We start from the raw sequence: 18,621 nt of genomic DNA, 5'->3' as shown, positions 1-18,621 counted from the left end.
TGAAAATTAGAATTTTGTATTTATTTTCCAATTAGGGGAAATCATGTCGTTACTATCATGGTGTCCATAAAATGAGTGAACAGAAAACTTTACAATGGATTCATGGTATGCATATGGCTTGGGACATTGAAGAATTGGTGAGCCTCGGAAAGAAGCTTCGTTCGTGTCCATACTTTGTATCTCGTGAGTTGATGCAAGAGGCAGACATTGTATTCTGTCCGTACAATTATCTAATGGACCCACAAATAAGGGAGAGTGTAAGTGTTTTTGTAAAATAATTATCAAACAATTTTATATTCCTCATGGACCATAATAATCTGCATATTGTACTAGAGCATCACTATTGCATTTTTGTGAATTTGTTTTTTTGCTTTCCTGATAGATGAAGATCAATTTGAAAGATCAAATTGTTATCTTTGATGAAGCACATAATATTGAAGACTGTGCACGGGAGTCATCTAGTTTTAGTGTCACAGAGAAACAGCTTTTATTTGCTCGAGAAGAACTGGATTGCATGGTCAACCAAAATATCAGGAGAAATGATCATGACGCACTGCGTACAGTCTGCTATAGTTTTACTAAGTAAGAAACAAGTCTGCATTTATTTTTAATCATGTTAATTTTATTTAACTGCTGTTGCTTGATAAAATTGCATTGAAAAAGCTATGGTCGGTAAGCTATCAGTATAGAGTATAAAGTAAAGTTTATGTACCTGGAATATTAGAATTGTTCAAAAGAGTGTTTGGAAGGGTCGCTAGACCTGAAATGTTAACTCTGCTTTCTCTCCATGGATACTAACACCTACTGAGTTTTTCCAGCAGTTTCTGTTTTTGTTTCTGATTTCTGGCATCTGCAGCTCTTTATTTTTGTTTCGTATCCTGCACAGTTGGACACTGCATACATTTCATATGCCAGGTACAATGATTACAGATGACTTCAATTTGTACTGTGTACATGCTTGATTAATTCAGTTGAACGTTGAAGAACCTCACATTCCTCTCAAGTAGAGCGTGTGAGTTCATGTGGAGGGCGGGGATAAAGTCCTTCATATACTTTGGAAGTTGTTGCAGTCATTTTCCATTTCATTGTGCGTTTATGATTTGCCTGAGGATGGATGGCAACACGGGTGTGAGTCACAGATTCCACCTGGTAATCAAAGCCTCCTCCCTTGCCCCTCTCTGGACGTCCATATTTCTTTCTTCGTTGCATTCCCTGTTGACCATGTCAGTACTGATTTTCCACATGTTCCCATCTAATTCTTTCTTTTATGTCCCAATCACCCAACATTACCCCAGGGCCCTGGCCCTACACCTCAGCCATTCCAACCATCATATTAGACCATAGCTTCACCAACGCCCCTCCCCAACTCCAACAAAGGAAAGGTGATTGTGACTGATGATTAAATCCCTTCCCCCTGCAGTAACCTCATCTCCCACCCTTATATGTTGATATGCCTACCCTTCACAATTATTGTCCCCTCTGCATGTTGCTTTCAGTCCCCAGAATTGGTTTGCTCAACATCCCTTGTACAATAGTGGCATATGATAAATCTTGACATTTATTGGGCTGACCCCAGGACTAACCGTGGCCCAATCTCCTGTGAAGTTTGGGCAGACAGCCCCACCTAATAAGAGGCCAGACCCATGACTAATGTATGTGCAGCTCCCCAACTGACTAGCTGTGAATCCCAGGACTGGTTGCACTGGACCTTTAAGCCTCACCATGACCCACTCCTCAAAATGTATTGATACAGAGCCCATGATCCTGACCACCCCAGTTGGCTGAAGGACTATGTCCAAATTCCTGTACTGAGATTGGATGCTGACTATGACAGTATACGTGAACTGATCCACTAAGGACTGATCCCTTTTGATTTCCAGGCCGAGTCAATTAGCTGAAACACATGAACTGTTTTTGCCACATAAGCTGCTGGCACAAGGGGTAAATTTGACATTGATGTAGCACCTCAGCAACATGTTCATCCCCCTGGCTGATCCCTGATTTCAACCATGACTGGATTTATGTCTGTGCTCAGCAATGTGATGCAGAGGGTACTATGAATATTTAAATTCTGAAACAGGTGGCAAATCACATAAAGGCAAGGCAAGTCCAAGATGCTCTGAGCATTCAAATTGAAAAAGAGGAATGAGTGCTGAGTGAGGAGTCTTAGATGCACTCCTATCCAACCCATGAGATGGGTGCCTGTCCCTCTGCACAAGGTGTCCTGCTAGTAAAATTACAATGAAAGATGATGTATACTCCAGACTGCAGCAGACTCCAGCTTTGAAGTAGAGAGCTGTATTCTGAATGGGATGGAGATATGCCATAGTGATATGGTGAGGCTGCTGCATGTCTGGAACAAACTTGCATGGATGGGGTTGAGTGTTGCAACTGTTGCTACCATGGAATGTGACCTGAAATGCTGGAAACTACTGTCCAAGATAGAGGCCTGGAGGAGCAAGTGGCAAGTTGGTATTGCCAGGAACTGCTCTGACTTTAATGTTGGGAATTGTCACTGTTCAGCTTCTATCCAGTCCATGGGAGAATACAAAACTGCGTCTCAGTAAGTTGTAATTATGACATGAAAATAGGCCTTTCGCTAGACTCTCATCTCTCCATTGAAAATCTGGCTACAGAATCTGACTTCTTTTTTCTTTGTAATTGAGCGTTTTATTTTTCCAGTTTCTGCATCTTGCCAATTGACTCATCATTGCTCATGTTTAGGGGCGAGAAATATTTCTCCCACAGTTTCTCTTAACACTGTTTTATGTAAGTATTGCTTTGCTTTTTTGCGTTATTAGCATCTGATTCTGACATTACGCTTTAGGCGGCTGGCACTATTTTCTTTCTGGTTAGGTGAAAATTGTTTCAGTTTAAGATTTATAAAATGTCTACTTAGATTCTACTTCATGAAAAGCTGTTCATAGCTAATTATGTAAATTTCTTATTTGTAGCTGGCTAAAGGAATGTTCTGGGAATCTGGTGGAGAAGGAATATGAAACATCCTGCAGGGTCTGGAACGGGAAGGAAATGCTAACTGTTTTTCATAAATGGGGATTAACCAGTGATACATTTTCCATTTTACAGGTAAATTGGTTATTTAGTAAGAGTAGCAAGGCTTTGATCAAAATACAAAAGGCTTCATACTTTGTCTTGCTTCCCCAATGATAATGTGACTAAATGCTAGTTGGGAATTCAGTGTAAAATACAAACGATTAAAGATTCAAGCAGTGCAGAGGTGAGCTAGTACCAACCATTGGTAAGGACATTTGAGTTGCTTTTCTACTGGGGAAACCTCTAGGTAACATCTAGGAGTTTCCCACAATAAGGAAAGAAAAATTGGAATTAAATTGTTATATGCCAACTGTAGTCATAACTAACAGAGAGATCTGCTGTGCAGCTATGAGCTATATTGTCCCTACCAAAGCACTCTGCATTGCATTTATTTTTCATTTTTAACTGGTTGGCATAGCATTTATTTTTCATTTTTAACTTGTTAATTTCCTATCATTTCTGACGCACAAGATGAGATGAAATATTCGCTTTAGTGGGGTTAGAGGCTGAAGGAATAGTTGAACCAAGCCTGTTGATGTAATCTGGCCTTCTTATTCTTAAACGTGCATTATAAATTCCAATGTTTACACCTGTCATGGAGAACCTATTACATTGTGATTAATGCCTCCTTCCTCCCTGGAGGTGCTGCACAGAGGTTGTCATAGAGTCACGGAAGTCTAAGCACAAAAAAAGGCTGTTTGGGCCATTGTTTTTGACTGGCAAAGACTCAATCACCTAACTATTCAAATCCTATTTTCTAGCACTTAGCCCAAGGCCTTGCATGTCTGGGCAGCACAAATGTATATCTAAATGCTTCTTATTCTGCCTCACCAATGTTACAGGCAGTGAGTTCCAGATTCCCACCACCCTCTGGATAAAAAAGGTTTTCCTCACGTTCCTTCCGAACCTTCTGCCCCTTACCTCAAAGCTATGCCCTGCCCTAGTCATTAGAACGGCACGGCGACTCAGTGCTTAGCACTGCTACCACACAGCGTCATGGAGCTGGGCTCGATTCCAGCCTCGAGTGACTGTCTGTGTGGAGTTTGCACATTCTCCCCATGTCTGCGTCGGTTTCCTCCGGGTGCTCCGATTTCCTCCTACAATCCAAAGATGTGCAGGTTAGGTGAATTGGCCATGTTAAATTTCCCATTGTGTCCAGGAATGTGTAGGTTTGGTGCATTAGTCAGGGGTAAATGTAGAATAATAGGCTAGAGGAATGGGTCTGGGTGGGTTACTCTTCGCAGAGTCGGTGTGGACTTGTTGGGCCAAATGGCCTGTTTCCACACCGTGTGGATTCTATGATTCTCACATTAAAAGGAAAAATTGCTTCCCGTCTACCCTATCTATGCCTCTCATAATTTTATACATCTCAATCATGTATCATCCCAGTCTCTCCTGCACCAAGGAAAACAACTCCAGTCTATCCTGTATCTCTTCATAACTAAAACTTGCCAGCCTAGGTAACATCTTGGTACATCTCCTCTGCACCCTCTTTAATGCAGTCACATCCCTCCTGTAATGTGGTTTCCAGAACTTCACACATTACTGTAGCTATGGTCTAACCAACATTTTGTACAGTTCCAGCATAACCTTACTGCTGTTAAACTGTATGGCTCAAACAAGTATCCCATATACCTTCTTAACCACCTTACCTATCTTTCCTATATCTTAAGCAACCTATATACAGTACATGCAGAGCCAGGTCCTTCTGATCTTTGGTTTTCCCAGCATCCGAGTGTTCATCATGCATTCCCTTGCCTCGTTTGTCCTACCCAAGTGCATCACCCCGAATTTATTCGGATTGCATTCCATATGCCACTGACCATCCTGTCCATACCCTCCTGGAATGTAAAGTTACCCTTCTCACTATTTACCAAACCATCAATTTTGGATTATCTGTGATCGACCCACCAATAGTAAATATCTAAATCATTTATATGTACTACAACAGCAGGCGTCCCACACTGAGCCCCGTGGAACTCCACTGGACTCAGGATTCCAGTCACAAAAACACCTCTCAACATTGTTTCTGCTTCCTGCCACTCTGATAATTTTGAATCCAATTAGCCTAATTTCCTCAGATTCCAAGGGCTCTTGTCTTTGCTTTGTGTCTCTCATAGAGAAAGTGAGGTCTGCAGATGCTGGAGATCAGAGCTGAAAATGTGTTGCTGGAAAAGCGCATTCCTGATGAAGGGCTTATGCCCGAAACGTCGAATTTCCTGTTCCTTAAATGCTGTCTGACCTGCTGTGCTTTTCCAGCAGCACATTTTCAGTTTGTGTCTCTCATGCAGACCTTATCAAAAGTTTTGTGAAAGTCCATGTAGACTACATCAAAGTAGTTAATAAAAAGTACAATATTTATTGTATTGTAGATAGTTTTAGTAGACTGCATCAAAGTAGTTAATAAAAATTATGATAGTTATTGTATTATAGATGGTTTCGGACTGCGTACAAATGTTTTATAAAGCACTAGAAAACTAAAGCACTGAAGAGCCTAAAAATACATCGGTCACCTACACACTTCTTTTAAACCTGGCACATTAGGGTTTTAGACTTGATGACATTTGCACCTGAGAAGGTCTTGCAGTCCTGTGGTTTTTGAACAGATCAAAAGCTGACTCTAGAGTTCAACTGTTACTTAAATTTCAACAGCACTACAAAGATGGATATAAAACTGCATTCTTCAGTTGTCCATTTACTTCTCTTTATAGTCAATTTGGGTATTATTTGGTGAGACCTGGAATCAGGGAAACCTATCCTGTTTTCTTTCAATTAAGGATGGTATATGAAGACCATGAAGGGACAAGAAGATAAATAAAATATTGTTTTGAAAATATGAGTTTTTTTAAAATCTAAAACTTAGTTCAGTTTTTCTGAATAGATTATTCAAGTCTCAGACATGCGATTAGTGTTAATAAATTGTCAGCATCTCCACAATTAAAGTAATAGAGCCAGTATTCCAGGTTTACTTCTGGGATTGGTAACCTCAACCCACTGAATGATTCATGGATCTATATTCATGCTGCTTTACAGATGTCAGTTCCTTGAATTTATTTGGGAATGCAGCTTATGAAGGGAGAAGTACGTGTTTGCAGTCAGCTGCAGTCATTTAAAGTAAAATTTTGCAATACATTTGGAAATACTACACTTAATGTAGATGATTAATGGGCAAATGCCATCACTTATTCAGTAGCTGCCTTAATCTGTGCTACTTCAAGCTGTATTTAGTATAAAATTATATATATGAATGACTTTTTGATATGCAGAAACACCTGGATGCTGTACTGGAGAAAGAAGAGAAGGTACTTATGATGAATGGACATCAGGGGTCTGTAACAGTCCCAACTGTAAGTGCACCAACACAGATGATGTTGAAAGGACTTTTCATGGTGCTTGATTTTCTCTTCAGGGACAGCAGCAGGTGAGTGCTGGAAACTTCTTAATGGATCTATTCAGACTTTAGAAGCTGTAGTTTAAAAAAGAATTAAAATGATGTTTGGCATAATATGATTACTTGGAGCTTTCCCACTACAAATATTTTGTGATTTATATAAATTCAGACCATTTTAATTTGAGCACAGCCTAATTATAAAATACAGTGTCTAACCTTAGCGGAATTTCCATTACATATACTGTAATCACTTGACCGTTCTGTGGATCAGTGCCTTGATGAAGTGGCAACTCATTAATTGATAAAAATCAACCTCCTTGTCTGGTATAAATCAGTGATATACCAGAAAAGGACATTTAATTCAATTTGTTACTTCCTTTGTAATTGTCTGTATTTGCTTTCCTTAAGCTATTGGAGTACCATATTGTTTTAAAAACAGGAAATCTTGTTTATGTACCATCGTGTTTTCTTTTACTATTATTCACATTGAAGCAATCAAAGTGTCTAGATTCTAAAACTATAAAGAAAATTGTTTCCTTCACATGATGTTAATTTTGCATTTAGATATTGTAATTATATTGTATTATATAATCCTTTGAAATTGGTCATCATTGTTGAATGATAACATTTTATGTAAGCCTAAAATGCAAACCCCTAAAATGTCAGAATATCCGAAGATAGCTGTAAATTAAATATTTTTGTGAACCTTGGAAGAGCAGTCCGTCTGCAGCAATAGGAAGACTGTCTTTAAGATGTTTTCTGAATTTGGGGTATTAGTGGTAGAGAATTACATTACATTATTAGCTAAGTATGAAGTTATTTACTATTTCAAGGAAGTTCTTTTCATTCTGTCATGAGATGTAATCATTGCTGGCAAGGTCAACATCTGTTGCTCATCCCTGAATGCCTTTGAGAGGGAGTGGTGAGGCCGTTTCTTGAACTGCTATTCTGTCTTGTGTGGGGACATCCACAATGTTGTTAGGACGGAAGTTCCTTTAGAAGAATAATTAGTATATTAAGGATAAATAGAATTTTTGAGGAGAAGGTTGCTGTGACGTGACATATTTTTGACATAATAAATTGTTCCTATAGATTTATAGATGACTATAGGGTGGCAGTACAGCAAACTTACACATGGACCAACCAGCCAGATATTCCTGATGAAAATGGTTTCTTTGCACGCCCTCGATACAGGAAAGGTTCACGGAAAAAGACAGCTTTGCTGACCCTGAACTTTTGGTGTTTAAATCCAGCAGTGGTGAGTCTTATAATTAAATGATATCATGCATTGTACCCTTTCCCTGCCTGCTACGTGCTCTCCCATTTTATCAATATATGTACACACCACAATGCTATGTGCTCTCCTTTCAGTGCTGTCATCCTTTTATGACCATGCATGCCCCTGCTCAATCCTCATGATGCCAGTGGGTATTCAAAGTGCCTTTATGAACACCTGCTATGTCCTATGCCCACCAGGTCTGCTTAATGACTAAGTCCTCTTTATGATCCCATGTAAGCCCACTCAGCATCTCATTGCATCCTTTTGTGCATTTACACAGCCCTTGAGACCCCTGTGTGCACTCACCCAGCTGTCACTTTCCTGTATGTGCAGCCAGCTTTCCTCCTGTCGGTGCTCATGCTTCCTCCTGCTTCTTCTCTCAATGCCCAACCCTCGCATCCTTTCTCTCTCATCTCCACATCCTCGTTGGCATTCTTTTCTTGACGTGCCCTCACCCTACTTTCTTCTCTCATGCTCCACCTTACCCTGGGCAATTTGCTGTCACTCCACCTCTTGCCTGAGGTCTCAGTGCTCACACTTGCACCCCCTCAAAATAAATCACCCTACCACTCCATTCCCAGTCCTCTGCCAGTCCTCCACCTCCATTCCTGGCACTGTTCATTTGTCCCCGAACTGCTGGGCACTTAACTTGTACTACCTTTTTGCAACCCTGTCTGAGCACTTTCCTCCCATACTTTTGCTATCTCTATCTTGTTTTTTCCTTGTTTCAATACCTCCTTGTCTATATATGCATGCTCTCTTCTCTTGTTAACACCTCATCTGTGTGTGCATGTGCTCTACTCTCCTTTGGCATCATTACTGTGTGCACGTGCTCTCCTGTCACCAATATTCTCTTTTCTCTTGTTCTCTGATGACCTGTGCTTAATGCACTCTCTTCTTATTTCTCCCACATCATTGCATGCTTTCTCTTCTTGCTACCTCTTGTCCCTGCTTGTCTCTCTCTCTCTCTCTCTCTCTCTCTCTCTCTCTCTCTCTCTCGCTCGCTCGCTCTCTCTCTCTCTCTCTCCCCCTCCTCACCCATGAGTACAGACACTCTGTGCTCACTCTCCCCTTGCTTGTACATTATCTCCTCTTGCCTCCTCGCCCATGCATACATGCACTTTGCTCCTTTTTTTTCATCTTTCTTCCTCCCAAAATGAGAACCATTGATGCTAAACTTTCTGATTAGTGGATTTAACTTGACATCATGCTATGCTGCACCTTTTACTTAAGCCACTGAGCAAGTTGAATTTAGTAATAGTCTTAAATTGTTTTGTTTATTTTCTTTTAGGCTTTTTCAGATCTCAATTGCGTCAGGACAATTGTCCTAACATCAGGGACATTGTCGCCAATGGAGTCATTCTCTTCAGAGCTGGGTGTAAAGTTCAGTATCCAGCTGGAGGCAAACCATGTCATTGACAACTCTCAGGTAATGAGTCACACTATTTAATTCCCAACTAATGATTCAATCACCAGAGGCAAACCAGAAGTTATATCTGCTTTTTTATTAAGTTGGGAGTATTTGTGATGAGGACATCTATAAATCCATTCCAGGTTATATTAAGCTGTTTATTTTACATAGATATTACAGGGAAATATCTTTGCCACCAATTATTAATAGCTAAATGGCCACGTGTACTTGAGTTTTTTTTCACTGTTTTCCTTTACATTTTCATAGCAGTTCATAAACCTCATGAATTATTCAATCAAATAGCTCTTGTAGTAGGTGTAATTCATCTATAATAAACTACCTTGAGCTGCCTGAGGATATGAGAAGGCATTATATCTATCTTCCCCAGAAGGTAGTCATAATTGTTTCATTTTCAAGGTTGACTTAGATAGTTTTTGATAGACAAGAGAAGCAGTAGTTTGGGTACAGACAGAAAGGTAGAGATGATACTTCAATTAGATCAGCCATGATTTTTATTGAATAATGGGCAGGCTCAAAAAGCCCGCCCCTGCTTCTGAGTCCTATGTTTGTGCAAATTCTGTAATTTCTTTTTCCCACTCAGGCCCTTTTCTCAGGTAATGTTTGCTAAAGGTCAAATGTGAGTCTAATACCGCGTTTATACTGAAGCAAATTAAACTCTGGTTATAAATCTGGTGTCATTAATTGACCAAACACACAGATCTCTCCCTTTTTTTTCTAGTGGGGAAGTAAAAGTTCTGAGGGAATTAATGAAAGCCTGGTGAAAATCTCCTGTTCACTTGATTTGAAATTGAATAGACAGTGAGTGCATTGTACTTGGAATGTGATGCTTCCCAATGGCTGGCTTTGTCAAGGTGGATGGGGCTGAGTGGTTATGAGCTGTGATCTCTTCTATGAACGTTCAGTTTTCTTTAGTCAAGAAGGATTTGGAAATTTAAATAATATTCCAGGTAACCAATCTTGACTAACTGATACAATTTAACCAATCTGCTAAAGTATATTCCAATCTATTTTGCTGGAGAAAGATTACTTTGGAAAATAATTGTTCTTTCAATTTTATGTTTTCATATTAATCTAATACTACTTTATAAAAAAATGTGGAGACATAGAGATGATTCTCCTTTTGCCTTGGGCACTTGATTAAATATAAATGCCTAACTTCACCCACTTAGAATCTATTTGACTGAGTACAGTTGAATGTAGAGGGATGAAAGGGTTAAACAGTTAGAAACAAAGCATGGATATAGCCCACATACACAGCCCATTAAATCAGTTCAAAGTTCTACATTTTGTAGATGCACCACAGGAATGTTTGAGACTTCATTAGTTTTATGTTTTTAACTTGAGATTATACCATCTGGTGAGGCCTGCTAATAACATTCTTTATTTTGGTTAACTTGAAATAATGAACAGAACAAATTTGTACAGAACAGAACATGGGTGTACTTAACTCTTATTTAAACCTTATTAATAAATACTCCATTAGATCAAAGAAAATCAGGGGTGAAAATTGCATTTGTCTGCAAAATGTTAGTTTTAAAAAGTTGACTGGGAGACCACCAAGGTAATGAATACAGGAGCAGATAGCATGTCTGGCAGTAAAAGAGTGATATATGCTCTTAAAATTTACATTTAAAATGTTCTGTTTTCATTACATTACGAAACTGTGCGTAAAAAGCACAGGCAATTTCTAAGTTTATCAGTGGTGTGTCTCAAAGCATTTGATGAGAGAAACCTTTTGAATCTCCCTGCATAGTTTTGATAATTATAAAATGAGGGTCACTAATATTATCATGCTTCAAGAGTAGTAGTCTGAAACTGTTATACCCCTAAAATGACATCTAGCTCACTTCAGGATGAATGGTTTGCAGTGAAAATTGATCCAATAATCGCACCTGCTGGATAAGTTTTCATGTATGCACTCCTATTTATTAGTTCACATTTCAGTGAAGAGAAAAATATAGTAATGCAATCCACTCATGTAGTCCATTACCCATGATACTCATGCTGTAAAAATGTATGAAATAAATAAGCATATAAAAATTTGGGTCAGTTTGTTGAAAAGGTATTCTGACTTTTTAAAAATGTAATTTTCTGAAGTTTCTGATCAATCATCATATAAAGGCAAAATTGCGCTTTTTGTTCATCCAATAATCCATTAAATCTGCTCTGAAGATGACCTGTTATAGGAATATCAGTTGCCCTCAACAGAATAAGGCTGGGCTCCTCATCATCAAATCCCAATAAATAAAACGTTTTCTTAAAATGACAAAAAATAAAATTTTAATAACTTGAATATATATATTCAGTGCAAGAGGTTTGATTACTGCATAGGAAAGTTTTATTTTGATTTTTCTGGGTGATTATTGTAAAGTTGGTTCAGTGATGCACTGATGAACGATCATATTATGGGTTCCTCCAGGTGGGAAATTAGCCAGACAGTGATTTACTTATTTTGAAGGGTCATCGAGAGGAGAGAGGTACTTTCACCAAAGTGGCAAAAAAATGGACAGGTAATTTATGCTCACAGAAATAATTAAGCTTATGAATGGTTTTGATGTGGAAAATACTGAGAGATTGTTTACCCTTGTGGGGGAATCTACAACAGTGGAGCACAGTTTCAGGACAGAGTTAAAATGTATTAAGGATGCTTTGCTGTCTTGTACTTTAAAGCTAATGTTTAATGTCAGAGATCATGTTGCAGCATATTTCTTGTTTTTTCCATGTTTTTTGTGCTTGGTGATCATGATTTACCCCTTTCTCATTGATGCTGATCTTGTGTTTCCCAGCTGTAATCTTAATCCAAAATGGCGACCAAAGCTTCATTATCTTTTACAATTGGAGCTTCAAAGCTAAATAAAAATCACACTTCGTTACAGCTCTAGTTTAAATGTCAGCAGTTGGGAAATTACCTGTACATCTGTAAATTGTCAGTCAACATCGGTGCTAGAGTACCACTTTATGAGTTAACAGTGGTTATTAGCAACACAGTTAGCCTCATAATGTCTTAACTTCTCCACCATTGGATCTGTGCAATATAGTACAGAAGCTTGTGTTACGCTGTATACTTGAAAATATATTGGCTGGTAGATACCTTAACTATTTGATTGCTGAAGAGCCTAACAATTTTAGTGAAATGTTAGTGTGTTTTAAGTACTTTTGGAGCATAGGATTCCTACAAGAATACATTCAGTATGTTTTCTTTTAATGCATGAAGTATGCCTTAATATACAAGAACAGCTTGTTCAAGACAAATTAATCTGTTCCTTAATACCTCATTTGGTTCAAAAAAATATTTTAAAAGCCTAAAGATTATGCTGTGCTGTAGATTCACAAGCACTAACCATGTCTGTCAGCTCTTCCTTACAATTTTCATAGCATCTTTGCTAAAGGCTCGTGTCTGCTATGTTGTTCAAGTGCTCTTTTCTCATGTTGGACCTGAATGACTTACATTCTCAGAATAAGGGATTGAGCTTTCAAGATTGGAAGTTAAATAGTTGTGAACCATGAGAATTCTTAATTTTGAAAGCTGTGAATGCTCAGTAATTAAGAATACCTAGGAAATTAGCATTTTTAACTACTAAGAGAGCCAAGAGATATTTGGGGAACATGTGAAGGGGTATTTGAAGTCAAATATAATTGTGATCTCAGTGAATGATGGAATAGGTTTGGAGGGCTGAATGACCTCTTGCTCCTGATGTTATTGTGTCCAAGATCTGAGATCTAGAAGGTATCCCAGCCAGGAGTGATTTTGTCATGGCCTGATTTCCCATATGTACTAAGCAGTGACCCTTGCTGGGAAACACATAATCTAAAGGTAAATTCTTAATGATGTCACCTCTCTTTACCCTAGTGTCATTACAGTCATTTTCATTGATAATGCACAACTCAACATATTGGGGTTTTAATATTACAGCTTAGTACCACATCATCGCCTCAGAAGATATGGGGGCAGCTTTTGAATATATTCTGAAGAATGATAACATTTTTCTGACTCTGGCAATAATATCGATAATACAAAATAAAAACTGACATGACAGCTAACAAACCTAACCAAATTATGTCTTGGATCTAATGAGAAACATGTCTTTAAAACTAACTAGTTATGTAAGTGAAGATTTTGTTTTATGTTTTGACTACTGTCACTTAAGTCTTGGTTTATTAAACAATTCTTTGAACTATGAGGGAGCAAATAATTGGATCTTTTCTTTGTAGAAATCGTATGACATATTCAACATATTTAAGTTTTACAAACCACACAGCTGTTTCTTAAAAATTCTGTTCTAAATCTTTCTCATCTTCATTAAGTGAGGCTTCACTGGCTTCGAGTTGCATGTCTCTTTATGATGGTCATAATCTTTGTTTTTGTTTATTGATCTTGCAGTATAGTTTTATTCTGCTTTTCCCAGATCATGACTTTTATCAGCATTTCTCCAACCTCATATTCTCCATCAGTGTTCTATTTTTAATTTTAGTGATTCTGAAGACAGGTGTTTATGGCACATGGTCAGCAATATGGCAGCCATACAAGATGCATCCCCAGGGAAAAGAAATAAACTTAGCAAGGAAAGATGTGCAGTTCTGTTATTTGACGGGAAGACTTCGAGTATAATTTGGACTACCTAGTGGACAAGGTGTTAGTCCATTAAAAGCAGTGTTATGAGGGTGTGGTGCAAATATAGTCTTCAACAAAACTCAGAGCTAAAGAAGGAAGTTGGTGAATGTGATATGAAGAGGCTATCAAAAATAAAAGTCATTCCATGTTATTTTTGTACCCAAAAATGAGTCAATTATGTAATCACATCAACATGAACCAATATGAATTCCTGTGTCACTGTTGTCTCTGTAACTAATTTATTTACTTTTCTCTAGGTATGGGTAGGAACAATCGGAACAGGACCAAATGGGCGAAAACTCTGTGCCACCTTCCAACACACAGAGACTTTTGAGTTTCAGGATGAAGCTGGAGAACTGCTGCTGAAGATTTGTCAAATTGTTACTCAGGGTGTACTCTGCTTTCTACCTTCATACAAGGTAATAAAATAAGAATCAATATTTTATTAATCCAGTTTAATAATCTTTGCAGTGTGCCCTGTTCAAGTATTCCCTTCTAATGATTCTACAATGTTCAGCACCATTCTGACTCCTCAGATACTGAAGCAACCCATCTACTGAGTCAGTGTGGGTGGAAGTTAGGAACAGCATGGGAACAGCCACCTCATTGGGGATTTTCTACAGACCCCCTAACAGCAGTAGAGAGATTGAAGAACTCATAGGCCGGCAGATTTTGGAAAAATGCAGATGTAGGAGGGTGGTTGTTATGGATGATTTCAACTTTCCCTATATTGACTAGAACCTCTTTAGTGCAGATGGTTTGGATGGAGCCGTTTTTGTCAGATGTGTTCAGGAGGGTTTCCTTACACTATAGGTAGACAGACTGATGAGGGGAGAAGCCATTTTGGATTTGGTGCTCTGCAATGAGCCAGGACAGGTGTCAGATCTCATGGTGGGAGAACACTTTGGTGACAGTGATCACAACTGTCTCACATTTACCATCGAGTATAAAGTGAGGTCTGCAGATGCTGGAGATCAGAGCTGAAAATGTGTTGCTGGTTAAAGCACAGCAGGTCAGGCAGCATCCAAGGAACAGGAAATTCGACGTTTTGGGCCAGAACCCTTCATCCTGAGTTGGGAAGTGCAGACTAGGAGCAATTGTTCCACAGAAAGCGCATAACAGACATGTGGAGACTGTTTAAGGACCAGTTGGTGCAAGTGATGTACAAATTTGTTCCTCTGAGACAGATAAGAAGGGGTAAGATTAAGGAAACTTGGATGACGAGAACAGAGGAGCTTCTCGTCAAAAGGAAGAAGTCAGCTTACATAAGGTGGAGGAAGCAAGGATCTAGCACAGCTTTAGAGGATTACAGGCTTGCTAGAAAGGAGCTCAGAAATGGACTGAGGAGAGCCAAGGGGGCACAAGAAAGGCTTGGCAAGAAGGATTAGGGAGAAGCCAAAGGCATTTTACTCATACGTGAGGAATAAGAGAATGATCAGGAAGAAGGTGGGGCCAATCATGGATAGCATAGGGAACTTGTGCGTGGAGTCTGAACAAATAGGGGAAGCCCTAAATGAGTTTTTTGCTTCGGTTTTCACTAAGGAAAGGAACCTTGTTGTAAATGAGAACTTTGAGGAGCTGGGATACAGGCTAGAACAGATCAAGATTGATTAAGTTGATGTGCTGGAAATTTTGACAAACATTAAGATTGATAAGTCCTTAGGGCCAGACCAGATTTATCCTAGGCTGCTCCAGGAAGTGAGAAAGTAGGTTGCTAGGCTGCTGGCAAAGATCTTTGTCTCCTCACTCTCCACGGGAGTCGTACTGGAGGATTGGAAGGAGGCGAATGTTGTTCCTTTTTTCAAGAAGGGTAATAGGGAAATCCCTGGCAATTACAGACCAGTCAGTCTTGCGTCTATGGTCAGCAAAGCTTTAGAAAGAATTCTGAGGGATAGGATTTATGACTATTTGGGAAAGCATAGCATGATTAAAGGCAGTCAGCATGGTTTTGTGAGGGGCAGATCATGCCTCTCAAATCTTATTGAGCGCTTTGAGTGGGTGACATGACAAATCAATGAAGGTCAAGCAGTGGATGTGATGTATATGGACTTCAGCAAGACATTTGACAAGGTTCCCCATAGTAGGCTCAGTCATAAAGTGAGGAGGTATGGGATACAGGGAGATTTGGCTATCTGGATTCAGAATTGGTTTGGCTGACAGAAGGTAGAGAGTGGTTGTAGATGGGAAGTATTCTGCCTGGAGGTCAGTGTTGAGCCTGCAGGGCTCTGTTCTTGGGCCTCTGCTCTTTGTAGTTTTTATAAATGACTTGGATGAGGAGGTTGAGGAGTGGGTTAGTAAATTTGCAGATGACACAAAGGTTGGAGGTGCCATTGATAGTATCGAGAGCTATTGCAGGCTGCAGCGCGACGCAGTCAGGATGCAGAGCTGGGCTGAGAAATGGCAGATGGATATCAACCTGGATAAATGTGAAGTGATGTATTTTGGAAGGTTGAACCTGAATGCTGAATATAGGATTAAAGACAGGATTCTTGGCAGTGTGGAGGAACAGAGGAATCTTGTTGTTCAAGTACATAGATCCCTCAAAGTTGCCACCCAAGTGGATAGGTTTGTTAAGAAAGTATTTGGTGTTTTGGCTTTCATTGACAGGGGGATTGGGTTTAAGAGCCTTGAGGGTTTACTACAGCTCTACAAGTCCCTGGTGAGACCACACTTGGAATATTATATCCAGTTCTGGTTGCCCTACTATAGGAAGGATACAGAGGCTTTGGAGAGGGTGCCAAGAAGGGTTACCAGGATGCTGCCTGGACTAGAGGGTTTGCCTTATGAAGAGAGGTTGACTAAGCTCGGACCTTTCTCTCAAGAAACTTGATCGAGGTATACAAGATAATGAGAGGCATGGATAGAGTCAGTAGCTAGAGACTTTTCCTCAGGGCAGGATTGACTTGCACGAGGGATCATAGTTTTAAGATATTAGGAGAAAGGTATAGGGGGACGTCAGAGGAAGGCTTTTTTCGCAGAGAATTGTAAATGCATGGAATGCGTTGCCAGCTGTGGTGTTGGAAGCAAAGTCATTAGGGACATTTAAGCGACTGCTGGACATGTACATGGATAGCAGTGAATTGAGGGGTTAAGTTATTTTATTTTACATTAGGATTAATCCTCGGCACAACATCATGGGCCAAAGAGCTTGTTCTGTGCTGTACTTTTCTATGTTCTATATTCTATGTCAACAATATCTAGGCTTGTGCTGACAAATGGCAAGCAACATTTGCACCACACAAATGCCAGGCAATGACCATTTCCAATAAGAGACAATCTATCCAATGTGCCTTAACATTAAGTGGTGTTATACCATAACTGAATCCCCAACTATTGACATCCTTGGGATAACCATTGACCACAAACTCAATTGGATTTGCCACATAAACACAGTAGCAACAGGCGTAGCTCAGAGGCTAAGAATACTACAGCAAGTAACTCACTTCTTGATTCCCCAAAGCCTGCCTATCATCTACAAAGAGCAGGCAATTTGACGTTTCAGGCAAAAGCCCTTCTTCAGGAATGACTTATTCCTGATGAAGGGCTTTTGCCCAAAACGTCGACTCCCCTGCTCCTCGGATGCTGCCTGATCTGCTGTGCTTTTCTAGCATCACACTCGACTCTGATCTATCGTCTACAAGGCGCAAGTCGGGAGTGTGATGGAGTACTCCTTACTTGCCTCAATGGCTCAGCTCCAACAACAATGTTTTGCAAATTTGACACCATCCAGGATAAAGCAGCCCATTTAATTGATGCCACATCTACAAACATCCATTCCCTCCACCACCAACACTGAGGAGCAGCTATATGTACAAAATGCATTGCAGAAATTCACCAATGATCCTTAGAATGCACCACTCAATCCACTTTCATCTAGAAGGACAAGAACGGCAGATACATGGCAACACTGCCACCTCCCAAGTTCTTCATCAAGCCATTCACCATCTTGGCTTGGAAATATATCGTCATTCCTTCCTTCACTGTTCAAAATCCCAGAATTCCCTCCCTATGGGCATTGTGGGTCAAACTACAGCATGTGGACTGCAGCTGTTCAAAAAGGCAGCTCCCCAGCATGTTCTCAATGACAACTCGATGGGCAACAAATGCGTGCCAGCCAGCGATGAAAATGTCCCATGAGTGTAATTTTTTAATTAATAATGGATTAAAAATGTTGTTTATGATGCCATCAACTGCAAGATTGCACTTATCAAGTTTGGAACATTTAAAGTTATTCTAAATTGTAAAGAGACAACTGTCTCATGATGTTTACTGTTACATTACTTGGCAAAATAGTTAGCCAGTCATGTTTTTACAAAAATAATGTTGGTGAGGTAAATTTTATTTTCAACAACACTTTTCTTTTAAAAAAACCTTTGTTTTCAGCTGCCGTTTCAGAATTCAGTGGTTACACTAAATGTTGCATATATTTGTTTTGTTCTAGTTTGACACCATCTAAAGTGAGGATCTTTGCAATTCCATATTAAAATGGACTAAAGGTGTCTGTGAAATTAAACTGGATTCTGAATTTCTGTAAATAATTTTATTAATTCTATAACACAGTAGCATCCCCATATTGTAGGAAATGCAAGCTTTAGAAACAGAGCTGAAAGATTTGCCAGTGTAAATGTGTTACTCCAGCATACATTTTAAAAGTTCATGATGTAGAAACAGTGTTCCCAATTTGTCAATCGCATTACAGCGAATTTGCGTTGATGAAACACATGTTATAGCAGAACGACCAATGTGAGCTATGTATCTAAATTCATCCCTGCAATAATTTATGAAATAAATGCAAATCCCACTCTTCATACAAGGAGAAGTAACTTATTGGACTTAAAAATATTTCATAATAT

General features: G+C 39.3%; 1 protein-coding gene across 3 annotated transcripts in view; it reads left to right on the top strand.

Moving 5' to 3' along the window:
• Positions 1–18,621, top strand: part of brip1 (BRCA1 interacting helicase 1) — a 233,273-nt gene that overhangs the window by 73,995 nt on the left and 140,657 nt on the right. For all 3 annotated transcript variants that reach the window (XM_060847891.1, XM_060847890.1, XM_060847889.1), the window contains 7 exons: positions 36–257; positions 383–582; positions 2,955–3,087; positions 6,321–6,475; positions 7,538–7,703; positions 9,016–9,153; positions 14,026–14,187. In XM_060847891.1, coding sequence (XP_060703874.1) covers positions 36–257; positions 383–582; positions 2,955–3,087; positions 6,321–6,475; positions 7,538–7,703; positions 9,016–9,153; positions 14,026–14,187 — 1,176 coding nt within the window. The remainder of the gene's footprint in view (positions 1–35; positions 258–382; positions 583–2,954; positions 3,088–6,320; positions 6,476–7,537; positions 7,704–9,015; positions 9,154–14,025; positions 14,188–18,621) is intronic.

This window comes from Hemiscyllium ocellatum, chromosome 31 (assembly GCF_020745735.1).
Source record: "Hemiscyllium ocellatum isolate sHemOce1 chromosome 31, sHemOce1.pat.X.cur, whole genome shotgun sequence".
Lineage (NCBI taxonomy): Eukaryota > Metazoa > Chordata > Chondrichthyes > Orectolobiformes > Hemiscylliidae > Hemiscyllium > Hemiscyllium ocellatum.
This window is presented reverse-complemented; position numbering and strand designations above follow the sequence as displayed.